This window comes from Clupea harengus, chromosome 9 (assembly GCF_900700415.2).
Source record: "Clupea harengus chromosome 9, Ch_v2.0.2, whole genome shotgun sequence".
Lineage (NCBI taxonomy): Eukaryota > Metazoa > Chordata > Actinopteri > Clupeiformes > Clupeidae > Clupea > Clupea harengus.
In genome coordinates this window covers 20,830,053-20,844,290 of record NC_045160.1, presented here as the reverse complement: position 1 = coordinate 20,844,290, position 14,238 = coordinate 20,830,053, and the positions used below count along the sequence as shown (strand labels likewise).

Sequence of the window (14,238 nt, the reverse complement as noted above, 5' to 3'; positions counted from 1 at the left end):
CTGTCCAGATATCTATTCTTATTTTTCTTCCAGTACCGAGTGCCTGAACTTCAGCCATCATAACGTTTGTTAGGGCGTCACTTGCATGTGGAGGAGGGATAGATACAGGACCGGGCAACATTCAACCAATGAGTTTAGAAAAAAAAAAACAATTGTGACTTAGTCAACCACCAACATTTTCGTCTCGTCTCGTCAACGAAAGTTAAAATAGATTTAGTCAGAGTTTTTATTTATAAAGATCGTCACGTCTTAGTCTCGTTTTAGTCACGGGAAAAGGGTCGTTAACGAATATTTTTCGTCATAGTTTTCGTCAACGAAATTAACACTGGCACACACACACATACACACACACACACACACACAGATACATGCACACACACACACACACACACACACACACACACACACACACACACACACCTTTGAGGAGCCTTGATGATGATTCTTACACGGTTCTAAGATGATGGTTCTGACATGAGCTCGAGTTAGAGATGTTGATTCTAATACGTTCTAAAATAACAATACACCCCCCCCCCCTCCCCCACAGCTCCAGCAGGACCCAGAGCAGCAGGTGGTGCTTAAAGCCCAAGTTCTGCTCTACCCAGCGGTGCAGGCCCTGGACCTCAACACGCCGTCCTACCGCCAGAATCAGCACATGCCCATTCTGCCACGCACACTCATGGTGCGTTTCTGGAGCGAGTACTTCAGCAGCGACAAGTCCCTGTACCGCGCCATGCTCGCCAACGCGCACAACGGGCCCGAGTCCGCCTCCCTGCTCAAGTTTGTGGACTGGGGCGCCTTCCTGCCGGAGCGCTTCCGCGGAGGCTACAACTACACGGCACCTCTGGTGGTCTCCACGGCGACCCCGGCGTCAGCAGACAGCCCGCTCCGGAGCTTGGGCGATCCGCGGGCGTCACCGCTGCTGGTCCCGGACGCTGCTCTGCGGGGCCTGCCCTGCGCCTACGTGCTGACGTGCGAGTACGACGTGCTGCGCGACGACGGCGTAATGTACGCCATGCGCCTGAGGCAGGCCGGCGTCAACGTCACGCACGAATACTACCCGTCCGGTTTCCACGGCGCCCTCATGTTCACCACGTGGCCGGCGGACTTCGCCATCGCCCACCGTATGACGGACAACCTCATTCGCTGGCTGCAACACAACCTCTGAACCTGTATACCTGTACATGCCACCACAAACACAAACAACACAACAACACAACAACACAAACATATAACACAAACATCAAAAGAAAGTAAATAATATTTTCACTCCTTGCTAATCTTTTGTCCCATTCACGTAAGTAGGATTTGGCTTTCGCTTCGGCATCAACTTTACTTACAGTTATATAGATATCGCTTTTGTTGTACATCCTGCCAGAGAAAATTATTTTAGAGGTTATTTTAATTTTATTTCCTTTCTAAACCAAATGAATAGGCCTAGTTCACTTCACAGTGCTGCACTTTGCTTGTCATCCACTGAGAGCTCCTAAGACATTTCTAGATACCAGTGACAAAGAGATATCCACTTCTTTGTGTACTCAAGGGATGCTGCTTTGGGCAAAAACAACCGTGAAAGGATACTCTCTCGATATTCTTTGTTTACAGACTCTCTTACAGTCGTCAATAACATGTCAGTAGATGATTACTGTTGTTTGTCTCCATCGTGCTTTGGTTTTGTGCTTGGATTGGCCTTTTTTTATCTGACCACCAGGGGAAAAGTCAGCTTTACCCGTTTTAAGCTTAATTTCTCTCATTTAAAAAAAATATTAAACAAGGGTGATATTCCTGGGACCAGAAAACTATTTTTTTCTTATTTTGTTTGCGTCTCCTCGGGGATTTAGCAACTTAACTGCAGGGGTTACACCTCATGTGATTTTGGCTTACTTTACCTCATACATATTACTTTCTCTCTCTCTCTCTCTCTCTCTCTTTCTCTCTCTCTCTTTTTCTTTCCCTCTTTCTCTCTTTCTCTCTCTCTTTCTCTTTCTTAATCTCTCACTGCTTCACTCTTACTTACATTCTCTTTACCTTTCTCTCACATTACCACAACCCTCAAGGCTTCTTCCATATTCCATGTCCTCTTTGTTATTTTCTTCTCTCCATCCATCCATCTATCTATCTTTCTATGCATTTCCCTTTCTCTTTCCTTCACTATAAAACACATAATGCCTCAGTTCAGTTTATATGGCAGGCCACAGAAACACCTTAGGATGGCCTTACATTGTCCTCTGACTGTGAGGTCACAACCTCACCACGGCAACCGTGCTATCAGTGGACACTACCAAGGAATGTCAACCTCTCTTTGTGTTCCTCTCGTCTAGAACGACACATTGGAAACGGCGTTTCGCCATCTCTGTATTTGCTCATTTGCTAAATAATGTTGTCATTGTCCTCCCTGTTATAAGCAGTTTTACAGTAGATAGTTTAGTGCACACGTGCTTTAGTGTACATATTTGTACTTTTTGTTCTTCAGGCGTTAGAGATGTGTTTATTTTAGTGTTTTCATTTTTCTCTTTACACTTGGCTCTTCCACCAGCTCCAAAAATGCAAGTGGATTGTTTTATTCTTTGTTTCTCACAGGCAAATATGGTACGGTTTAATGATTCATTTGCTAACAATAAAGTGATCCAAATGGTTGGCTTTTCCGAGTTTTTGACTTCAGATGAAGAAAGTCCTGCTGTGTGCAGAATTTTGTTGTTCCATATGTTTGACATAATTACCATACAATGTGTTGGTTACATTTATATGGCCAAATAGTCAGTGTGAGCTTGATTTTGTGTGTTTGTATTTAGATACTTTAGATACTTTTCTTATGCAGTGTACTGGTTGGAATGTGTAGCGTGTGTGTGTGTGTGTGTGTTTATGCATGTGTATGCGTGCGTTTGTATTTATGTTCACAAGTGTGCTTAAGTGTGTTTGTGTGTGTGTGTGTGTATGTATCTCTGCCTTTGACATGCAGTGCACTGGAGCCATGCGCTGTGTGTGCTGTGTGTGCTGGGAGTGATGTGGAGTGAGTGGTTGAGTGGTAGAGTGATGTGGAGTGATGTAGAGTGATGTGGAGTGAGTGGTAGAGTGATGTGGAGTGAGTAGTTGAGTGATGTGGAGTGAGTAGTTGAGTGATGTGGAGTGAGTAGTTGAGTGATGTGGAGTGAGTAGTTGAGTGATGTGGAGTAAGTGGAGTGAGTGGTAGAGTGATGTGGAGTGAGTGGTAGAGTGATGTGGAGTGAGTGGTAGAGTGATGTGGAGTGAGTAGTTGAGTGATGTGGAGTGAGTAGTTGAGTGATGTGGAGTGAGTAGTTGAGTGAGTGGTAGAGGGGCCTAGTGCTGGTGCCTGCGAGGGGTGAAATCCCAGTTGAGCCGGCGGAGCGCTGCATTTCCGGACGGGGATAAGAGACCCGGGGTCACCCAGAGGAGACACGGATCCGGAGATATGCTGAGGTATGTATCCCTTTCACACACACACACAGACACACACACAGACGCACACACACACACACACACACACACACACACACACACACACACACACCTGCACGCCGTATGTGGGTATGTGTGTGTACGGTTGCATTTATGTGCACATGTGTGCTTCATAGTGTGTGTGTCTATGTGCATGAGTGTGTTTACTCTTTATGTGTGTGTGTGCGTGTGTGTGTGTGTGTGTGTGTGTGAGTGTGAGTGTGCATATATGTGTGTGTGCCTGTGTGTGTGTGAGTGTGCATATATGTGTGTGTGTGTGTTTGTTTGATGGTGGCTGATTAACGCCAGGGTGTGGACCTTCCTTTTGTCACCATGATAAGATTACTATTTGGAAGATTATAGTGTATATAGTATAGTGGATAGGAAGATTATATATTATCACAGCAGTTGCTGTGTAATGTTTCTCACATTCTTGGGCAAGATATAGTGTAATTACCTAAATTGTTAAATTAGCTCTGCGTGTGTGTGTGTGTGTGTGTGCGTGTGTGTGTAAGAGCGTGAGAGAGTGTAAAAAAAAGACGGATCGCGATCTAGCCACCTTTGCTAAACGTTGTCTATTTGGTGTCCTTTAGACAGACGCTGACAAAGATGATTCCCCTTCTCCCCGAGCAGCTCCTGTTTCGTCCAAACCAATGGCAACTCATGTCCATTAACAATCCACAGGAAGTGTGATCTGATCAGGTTTCGGACGTAGCAGGAGAGTAATGGATCACTGGAGAATCAGAGTGATGACACTTAATTGGGACGAGTCCCAGGTAGGGACAGAGACTAAATTGTACCCTTTTTACCCTATTGGGCATCCTCCTGTGGGCTAGTTTCCCTAACAAAGTCCCTCTGTCCTTTTAAGGCCTCTATCCTTTTAGTCTACTTATACTCCCAGCACAGTAGAGCTCATTAAAGACAGCCAGAGGTACATTACACATGACGAGTGTGTGTGTGTATGTGTGTGTGTGTGTGTGTGTGTGTGTTTGTGTTTGTGTGTGTGTTTGTGTGTGTGTTGGTCTTCTTATTGTGTTTTAGACAAGCATTTGTGTATGTGCGTTATTCACATACATGTGGGGTTATCATTAGCCTGTTGACCACAACACGTTCCCTGAACATTTATTCTCATAACATTTACCTTTGACTCTGAGACTGACTACTGGCCCCTACATATATGACTGTAGATGTACACGTTTGAGTTCGAATATACATCACTAAGGCTTTATCAAAGCGAGAGTGTGTGCTCATGTGGTCTGCCTGTTTCTCCCCTCGAGACAGTCCCACGAGACGATATGACATTGTTATACAAATCTCTCTGCTCCGGAGACTAAGTCATGTGGAGAGTGGTGTGACACGGATTAAAACAGGCTTATTTCACCGAAGCAGCTGTGGTGGAAGTGAGTGTTTCACTTCTCCGAACCCGAAGCCTCCCTGAACTTCTAGGAATTCCACAGCATCGGAACCATTTGAAGTCTGACATGGAGCTGAGAGAGTTTGAGTAGCTCTTCGTGTATGAACTGCGAACTTTGACTGGCCTTGAATATTTTTCTCCTCTCTGCGGCCCCTGAGCTGTGATGTGCGAAGAATAACTCTTGTTGGTGTTGGCAAAAGACAAGAACGTCATTAAGGATTACATCCAAAAGGGCTTACTTTATTTCACAAACAAGTGGTTCTACACCGAGAACTGCCTCCCACCCCCCAAGTCCTTGACATGGGATCAGCATGTTCACTCTTGAAAGGGTGTGTATTGTGTGTGTTGGAGTGTGTACATACAGTACCTCTGCATGTGTGTGTGTGCGTGTGTGTGTGTGGGTGTGTGTGTGTGTGCGTGCGTGTGTGCGTATCTGCACGTATTCGTGTCTGTGGTTGCATTTGCATGTGTTTGATGGAGAATTACTGGTTACTTTGCACATAACAAAACAAAACAAAAAAACAGCTCCAACAATCATCTATTGTTTAGTCATGGAACCATTGTCCCTAAACACCAACTTCTCTGTCAGTGCAGGATTAAACTTGGGTGGTCAGAAATTAAAGTGTTTTTCTCTCAGATCAGGTCTCAACCTCTCTCACCTCCTCCACAGAGGGCTTTGGAGGCTTGAACAAAAACAGAATTGAAGACAAACCTTCAGGAAATCCAAACAGTGTGGTATTTCAGGCCTTTTAAGGTGCCGTGGTTTAGACAGGGATTCTGATGTTACGCCACAACATAGAAGCCAAAAAAGCATTTTTCCATGCATGGCTCTATAAAGGTATTCTCTTTTGAAACTAATTCATGTGAACTAAACAAACACACCAATATAACATTACTCACTCCCTGACTGGTATTTGGCTGTTTGTCATCTGGGCCACAACATATTTGCAACATACTCAAAAAGTACTTTAAAAGCAACATACTCTAATGTTTATCTTCTACTCTCTTTCCTATATGGTACTTTTTATACAATAAACTGAAACATATTTATCATAGAACAGTTTTTTTCCCATGCATTGTATCTCACTTAGCAGTGGCCTTGATAAAGGCGGCAAAAGACCAAATGTAAATGTTAAATTTGTGTGGCCACACTGTAGAAGCTTCTAGACCCTTTCCACTCCTGCTAAATAACCTTCAGTTCTAACTGAATGGAGCCTGAACTTTGGGGTTGCTCTGATTTCTAGGGAGTCTACAGGGATGTTCTGTCACTGGAGTCACTCAGCTCTGTGCCCTGTGGTTGCGCTGGCATCAGTGGTTGCGCTGGCATCAGTGGTTGCGCTGGGATCAGTGGTTGCGCTGGCATCAGTGGCAGCTGGATAGGCTGCATGGGGGGAGTAGCGGCACCCTCGCAGGACAGGTTGCCGGTGTTTGCGCTGTAGCTCCCCTTCCTCCAGGGCCAGTCCCTAAACCCCCAGGCCTGCAGGATCTCACGCACCACCCGCATGAAGCCATTGCCCACAAAGAGGAAGATGAGAGGGTCCAGGCAGCTGTTGGCAGCGGCGAAGCACATGGTTACCACGACGCTTTGCTGCAGCTTTGCTTTGACCTCGCATGGTACGTCCGCCCTGTGCACGTACTCTAGGTGCAGCGTGCGCTGGATGTGGTAGGGCAGGAAGCACATGAGGAAGACTAGCAGCACCAGGCAGACCAGCGCCACGTCCCGGGCACGCCGACCCGACTGGGCCCGCAGGATGTGGCGGATCATCAGTGCGTAGCAGAGGAGGACCAGGACCAGCGGCATGGCGAAGCCCACCACCAGGACCAGCAGGTTGACTTGGTAAAGGAAGCTCCAGGTTTCGTGGGTACTGGGCTCGAAGCAGCCGGTTGCCGCTACATTGAAGCCGCCCAAGGCAGCGATGTAGGACCCGGTGCCGCCCACCACGAAGACCCAGATGCCCAGGCAGAGGAGGCGCACGCGCCGGCAGTAGACCAGGTTATGGTAGGACAGGCGACCAGACAGGACCAGGTAGCGGCATACACTCAGTGCTGTCAGGAAGTAGATACAGCAGTACATGCTGATGTAGAACAGGTAGGTGGAGGCCCGGCATGCCAGGTCCAGGACATCCATATCACGCTGGGTGTGTGGGGGCAAACCAGCGCTGGTGCCGGAACCGCCCGACCCGGCCCACAACTCCCTCAGGTAGAAGCCGACGCGTACTGGCAAGGTGAGGACGAAGACAAGGTCGGAGACGGCCAGGTTGATGAGGATGATGGTGGACAGACGGTTCTTGACAGACAGCTTGCAGAAGACGTAGAGGGCCCCAGCGTTGCCGAGGAGGCCCAGGATGAACACCAGGCTGTAAACCACAGTGTAGGCGGTCCATTTGTAGTCCACCGAGTGGTTGCACATGACTGTCTCAGGCAGGGGGGAAGAGGAGCTGTTGTATGACTGTTCCGCCATTGCTGGCCTGGAAGAGATATATATACAGTATATATTATGAGACTCATGAACCTTTCAACCATAATTCCACAAGACAAGGAACCATAAGGACATTGGAATTTGAGGGTTTTGTTATCATTGGAGGTGAGGGGAAGTTCAGCGATGGTTTGCTAGATTTGTCACTATGTCACGGTTTGAGGAAAGGATAATGTCCCCATGGAAGAGCACAAGTTGTTCATCATGTTATACTTGTGTGAGTGAGTTTGGCTTCATGTATGGGTTGGCGTTCTGCTCAAAAAAGGTCTAGAGTTATAGAAGTTAAAGTCACAAATGAAGGCAATATGGTTTAAATTGTGAGTTATCACAATATAAAACACTATTTTGACAACCTTCAGGGATAGTTGAATATGAGAAATTTGAGTCTCAAATACAGAGTAATCTACTTAACCTCATTAGTGTGATTGCTCAATCCCACAGCATTGCGAAGACCAGGGACAAGATTGAGTGAGTAAAAAAAAACACACTGTTCCACTGATTCTTGTCATTGCACCCATCAGCAGAAAAAGCAAGCTCTCTCCGATAACTTCCTGTCTACACAACTGCACAAAAAGTTCAACCACCCTCTTTGAAATGTAGGTAGTGACTTACTGAATATGCTCTGTGGGGCTACGTTACTCATTATGGATGACAGAGATGTGGAAATAGCTATGATTCCTGTAAGCACAAAAGCAACAGCTGATAATCTTACCATAAAATGTGGTTAGGATATATCCATCATCCTATTGCAATAAGTGTGCAGCACTAAAACTATAACAGCAACATTAAGAAAATGAAGGCTGCTGGCTCCAACTCTGTTTAACAGGCACAGTTTCCCTGGAATACTATATTCATCGCCCATCTGTCTTCACACCAAATGCATACATACTTTGTTTAACAGAATGTACAAAAGTACACCAGCAGATTGCTCTTATACCTACATAAAATGTATTGATTAACAAAAATCTGTTGTGTTCTGGAGACACAGAGAATGCACATGTATGTGATGACAATAGAGGCGTCCCTATTCGTCGATATTTCTGTGTTATATCTTTTAAAAACAATTTTGTCACAATTTCCTGAGCACTTTATTCCCATGTCTGGGAGCACTGATTGATCCCATGTCCCATGTCCAAGGATTTAAAAGCAAATGTCATTGACATTCTTTGCATGTAAAGCATAGAGAATGGGAAGAATCTGGTAACACAGTTATTTTAACACTTTAAACCCTTTAACTTAATAAATTAAAATAATTATTATAATCAGCATTAGGGCTGGATGATCTGTCATTTGCTGGGCAAGTATAAGCAATGACATTTTGCATTTCGCATCTTCAGTTTTTCTTGCACTTCTATCCTATTTTTGACTTGCTTGTAAAGTTTTCTCAAGGGTGATACTAATTATTGAGCTAGACAGCCATTTTAAACAATCCACAGACACTAAATCACTTTAAATAGTCTACATATCACCAGTCTCTAAAGTATAATGCCAACCAAACCAAAACTACGACTGTCTTTCCTTCGACACCAACTCATTTTCATCTCCCTAACATACAAACAGTTCCTGTAACTGTGTACAAAAGGGAAAGCAAGACTCTCTGGGAGGGGATTGGCCATTCTAGAGAACATATTTTTGTTAGGATTTTTGGGATTGCGCAGCATGAATGACCATACTTTTCCACCTTAGCTCCAGTGAAATAGCAAGTCTTGACCACAAACATGATAGGTATGATATACAGAAACGTCTGGTTCTCACTCAGTTTGATTCGCCAATCCAAAAGACAACATCTGTTTTCCTCAGTTCGGAGGGAGCATTGGATTTTACACTGAAGCTCGGGATTAATCCAGTCTTTGGAAGGAGTGAAAGGAGACAGGATAGAGAGAGGAAGAGAGCGAGTGAGGAAAGAGCAGAGTGTGGTTTTCATTATCAGACTGTGCAGAGGTGTGTTCAGAGGTGTGCTAGTTTGTTTATTTTAGATAAACAGAAGGCAAAACGAGTGAGTGTGTGTGTGTGTGTGCGTGCGTGCGTGTGAGTGTGTGCGTGTGAGTCTGTTTGTGTGTATGTGTGTGTGCGTCTGTGTGTGCGTGTGTGCGTGTGTGGGCACGTGTGTGGGCGCGTGTGTGTGTGCGTGTGTGATCATGAGGGATAGAGAGTGAGAGAGAGAGAGGATCACAGCAACATCTTCAGAGACGTTTGGTTGACAATCAACCTAAACCTCAAAACTTAAAATGCTCCAAATGCAACTAAGAGAGGGCAACCGAAGGAGGGAACATTCAAAATGACATCCTACCATTCTACAGTACATACTAAGGGTTAAAATCAAACTGGTAATCATAACTAAAGAATGTATCCATTCAAAATGACATCCAACCTTTCAACAGTACACACTAAGGGTTAAAATCAAACTGGTAATCATAACTAAACAATGTATCAATTCAAAATGACATCCTACCATTCAACAGTACATACTAAGGGTTAACATCAGGCCCAACCTGATAATCATAACTAAAGAATGTATCCACTGGTATTCATTAAACAACCTTATTATAGTAATTATACTTTAATTTGATGAGGTTGGCAGGTTTCCGTACTGTGGTGGCAGGACAAAGGCCTACACTGAAAAACACTCTTCATCACAAGGAGGTTTTCATATTGACACAACTGACAAAAAAACTCTCTGTTCTAGGCTGGGTTACATGTAGTATGTCTCTCCCACCAAGAAAGACTGAAGTAATTACATGTAACGAGTTGTTGCGTTTTTAATATCGTCTAAATTTGATCCAACATGTTACCCCCACCACCCCGTTGCGAAAGCAATCATCTTGTCAGCATGGGCCGCATAGGCTCGAGTGCAGGTGGATCCGGAGAGGCAGCGTGAGGCAGACACAGAGCACGAGTCTCTGGCCAGAAGCGTGACTTGGCAAGTAGCAACTCTGACTGCGACGAGAGGCTGCGTGCTCAAATGCAGGGCGACAGGAAAACGAGGACGAGAAAAAAGCTGACTCTCCTCTCTCTTTTTTCTCTATCTCTCTTTGCTTGTCTCTGTTTTCCTCTCTCTCTCTCTCACTTGGCATCTTGGCATCTTCAACTGTTCTCGGTGGGCATTGATTGCTTTGTCAGGCTTTGTCAGGCCTAAAGACTGCATTGTCAACAGTAATTCCCCACCCTCAGAAAGCTAACTCACCCATCACGGTGTTGTTTTAAAAGCTACAATTGATCTTCCAGTTATTTAAAACCTTTTCTGCATAGTCAGACAGAGTGGTGATTTGGCAGAGGCAGCATTGATCCCCATCTGTGGTCCATTTCACAACATGTCTGTGTTTAGTTAAGTGAAAACTGCCTGTAGTTGTGATATGACAGATCATTGACAGGATATTTATAACACAAACACACACCCACACCCCCCCACACACACACACACACACACACACACACACTCTTTCTCACTCTTTCTCCCATCCTCTCTCTCTCGTTTCACACTAATGCTTAACTGTCAGGCGCTGGGCAGTTATAAGAAGCTGTAGGATCCACCCAATCCCTTAGCATTATGTAAGACCAAGTTCCATGGCACCTATGTAAAGTACACAACTGGCACCATTAAACAGCAATCAATGTAAACAAGTGAATAATGAAATGTCATACCTGTAATTATTCAAATCAGTACTGCAAACGAGACTGTGTTTAATGCAATGGCAATGCTGTGGAGACCGTCTGCTTTCTCACACGGCCAATGGCAAGCAGCAAATGTCCTCTTTGCAAATTTGTAAAACCAACATTAAGCTTCTGTGGAAATGATAACCATGCGCAGTGTGGAGTGCATGACAGAGCGGAGAGATGGAATGATAAATGCTGCTCACGGCAACCACCATGTTGTGAAGGTTCTATCTCTCCCTCTCTCTCTCTCTCTCACACACACTCTCTCTCTCTCTCTCTCTCTCTGTCTCTCGCTTTGAGGCCTTATCTCAGCCCAGTCATCTTGCACAGGCTTCCCCTTTGAAACAATCAGTAGACAGTTTTGGAGAAGTGGCAGACTATGACTCTGTCCTCTTTGTGGAACAGGTTTCGTTACTATCACATATCTCCCCTCAAATGAACAGAGGCTTTGCGATTCGTTTATTCACAGAATTTCATTTTACGAAATAAATGCTGAGAGATGATGTTGTTGATCAACATGCTTACTGTCGTGTTGCTAAATTAGGAGTACATGTAAAAAATACTGTATTCAACACATGTACATATACAAGAACATCAATCCTTTTTATAACATATAAAAAGTCCAACTTGTGTTGTCTTCTGGGGGATCTGTGGACAATAATAATAATAATAATAATAATAATAATAATGATAATACATCACATTTATATAGTGCTTTTCAAAGTTCTCAAAGACGCTTAAAATAAACACATAAAAAGGTAAAAAAAAGAAAAGGATAAAAAAACAGGGTGTATGTGTGTGTGTGTGTGTGGGTGGGTGGGGTGGGTGGGATGGGGGTTTTTGGGGAAGGCATGGCTCAAGAGGTGGGTTTTGAGGGCCTTTTTAAATTATGACAGTGTGGGGGCATTCTTTATATGGTGTGGTAATGAGTTCCACAGGGAGGGGGCGGCCACCGAAAAACGTCCTATCACCCCAGGTTCGGCACTTGGTCCTCGGTATTTGCAGGAGATTGGCGTCAGCAGACCTGAGGCCTCGGGATGGGGCATGTTGGTGGAGGAGGTCGGAGAGGTCAAATTGTAAATGATGTTTTCTCACTGCAGTGCAGACTTCTGTATCTGCTGACCATGAATTGACAGAGATGCATAGCACTTGTTTTTTGCAACTTAGCACTAACATTTAGAACTTACATGTTTAACAGTTTTAAAGCGCCACACAATTCCAGTAACCTGTGAAATTTGGTGCATTTGTATTTGGGTTATGCTCATTTTAGCAGCAGAGGCAGAAAATCCAATAGACCAAACAATAGTCAATTTACCATATTGTGGTGGAGGAATAAGATCATAACTCTTTCTTGGGAATATACAGTATATGCATATGGAAACAATACATTGTTACAAAACAATACTTTGTTAAGCCATATCACAAAACAATTGCATTGTTTGTGTGTCAACAAGCACAAAAGTAGAGCTAAAAAGGCACTAAAACGATAGCTAAGGCTATATATTCTGAGGACTGTATAATGTTTCAGAAGTTTTAGCTGAGCACTGGAAATAGCTTTGTAGCTTTGTATTATATGACACAATGGTGTGTCTTATCCTTTCATCATATTTTGGTGCAGATGCCAGTGACTCTGCTTCTCAGCTGGTGAAACCTGGCCAGCAGCAGCTCACGGAAACAGTCAGTCATCATGAAGTAGAAGACAGGGTTAATGACGCTGTGAGCGTAAGCCATTGGCCTCGTCACGATGTACACCGCTTCAATTTGGTCGGTGGCGCAAGTTTTATTTTCCAGCAGTTGTGTGAGGATGCGTATGTTCCTCAGGATGTGGTAAGGCAGGAAGAGCAGCAGGAACATATACGCCGCTGCCTGCACTATTCGCAGGGGCCTCTTGAACGACATCGCCCGGTGCTTGAAGATCTCCCCCTGAGTCTGCAGCAGCAGAGCCATCTTGTGTGTGCACCAGAAAAGCACCACCAGGGGCAGGATGTACCCCACGAGCGTCAGCCCCAGGCTGTAGCCCAGGAAGCCCCAGGTCTGCGAGAGGCTGGCGAAGTCATGGCACTTGGTGCCATTAGTGCGGGCGTTGTCCTTGATGGCATAGTATATCAGCGGGGTCATCTCGATGTTGACAAAGACCCAGGTGAGGATGGAGGCGAGGACGGCCACCCGCGGAGTCAGGAAGACGTGGTTGCGAGACGGGTGGCAGAGCAGCAGGTAGCGGTCCAGGCTGACCAGCGCCATGAAGAGGACGCTGGAGTACATGTTGACGAAGAGGATGTAGCGGTTGAGAACACAGTTGACCGGCGAAGTCTCCTCCATGCTGTTGGCGTACAGGTAGGAGAGGCGTGGCAGAGCAGACACGCAGATGATGTCAGACACGGCCAGGTTGTACAAGTAGACATTAGTGCTCCGCCATTCCTTCAGACACAGCGGGTAACCCAGGACAACCACCAGGTTGCCGAGGAAACCCAGGGTGAACTCCAGGGCGTATGCAGGGCAGAGATAGTACTTCATGAGAACTTTGTCCATGTCGGTACAATTATTTGCCTGTCACAGAAAAAAAAACGTATAACTGTACATTTAAACGTGTATTTGTAAATTCCTAAATAAAGATGATTTGACTTGACTTCTCAACTTAATCTTGACATAGTAGTTTGCATGTAATGATCTACATTGTAGTAAAATTGTAGGGCAATAATATTTTTTTTTTTACAGTTTCTCCCAAGGTAAATCACAGACATCTAAATATGTACAATATGAGTACTGCTCCAGGTCATCTTTGTTGTATTACACGAACATGTTTAATACCCAGCTTAAATATACCCGAATATGTGATTTAGATCTTTGTATGCAAATATATATAGTCAGAACAGTGCACATTCAAATGTCCAGAAAAACCTGCTTTGACAACCAGAAGCTTACGCTATGCTTTTATAGAAAACCATTTCTTAGAATACCAGATAGACGTCATTGTCTTGACTTGAGAGCTTGGTTATATGCATAGTCCATTGTAACAGCATAAAATACGCCCAGCATAAAATAGCCAGTCTGTCTGACAAATCCCCATAATATTAACTGAAAAATCCATCATAACTATCCATCCATCTAACTATAATCTATAATCTATTTTACCATCCAAAAAGTCAAGCTAGGTTACAGTGACTGAAAGACTTTAAATGTGATTGACATAGTTTTTCGATCATTTCTTTAGTCTCAGAGAAGCTGACCTTACCATCGT

At 44.6% G+C, this 14,238-nt stretch overlaps 3 protein-coding genes across 4 annotated transcripts in view; 1 reads left to right on the top strand and 2 right to left on the bottom strand.

Annotated features, from left to right (window-relative positions):
- Positions 1–2,636, top strand: part of aadac (arylacetamide deacetylase) — a 16,128-nt gene extending 13,492 nt beyond the window's left edge. Inside the window, exon 5 of the mRNA XM_012822456.3 lies at positions 548–2,636. Coding sequence (XP_012677910.1) covers positions 548–1,168 — 621 coding nt within the window. The 3' untranslated portion in view covers positions 1,169–2,636. The remainder of the gene's footprint in view (positions 1–547) is intronic.
- Positions 2,637–5,082: 2,446 nt separating this feature from the next.
- LOC105895770 (cysteinyl leukotriene receptor 1-like) lies at positions 5,083–11,171 on the bottom strand. Of its 2 annotated transcripts, none has more exons than XM_012822454.2 (2): positions 10,989–11,171; positions 5,083–7,338 (listed from the first exon to the last, which is right to left on the bottom strand). In XM_012822454.2, exon 2 carries the CDS (start codon positions 7,329–7,331, stop codon positions 6,120–6,122), a length of 1,212 nt encoding a protein of 403 aa, XP_012677908.2. In that variant the 5' UTR covers positions 7,332–7,338; positions 10,989–11,171; the 3' UTR covers positions 5,083–6,119. The 2 variants fall into 2 exon arrangements, with proteins under 2 accessions (XP_012677908.2, XP_031429675.1); XM_031573815.1 differs by lacking the exon at positions 10,989–11,171 and adding an exon at positions 9,102–9,293.
- Positions 11,172–12,602: 1,431 nt separating this feature from the next.
- Positions 12,603–13,529, bottom strand: LOC105895769 (succinate receptor 1-like). The gene has a single exon (XM_012822453.2). It carries the CDS (start codon positions 13,527–13,529, stop codon positions 12,603–12,605), a length of 927 nt encoding a protein of 308 aa, XP_012677907.2.
- Between the last annotated feature and the right edge of the window lie 709 nt (positions 13,530–14,238).

Bases quoted from the DNA above. Each gene is read 5' to 3' on its own strand.
- LOC105895769 (XM_012822453.2), bottom strand. From the start codon at position 13,529: ATGGACAAAGTTCTCATGAAGTACTATCTCTGCCCTGCATACGCCCTG.
- LOC105895770 (XM_031573815.1), bottom strand. From the start codon at position 9,133: ATGTTGTCTTTTGGATTGGCGAATCAAACTGA. The intron at 7,339-9,101 runs GTGAGAACCAGA...TATCTCTTCCAG, and splicing joins GGATTGGCGAATCAAACTGA to GCCAGCAATGGCGGAACAGT.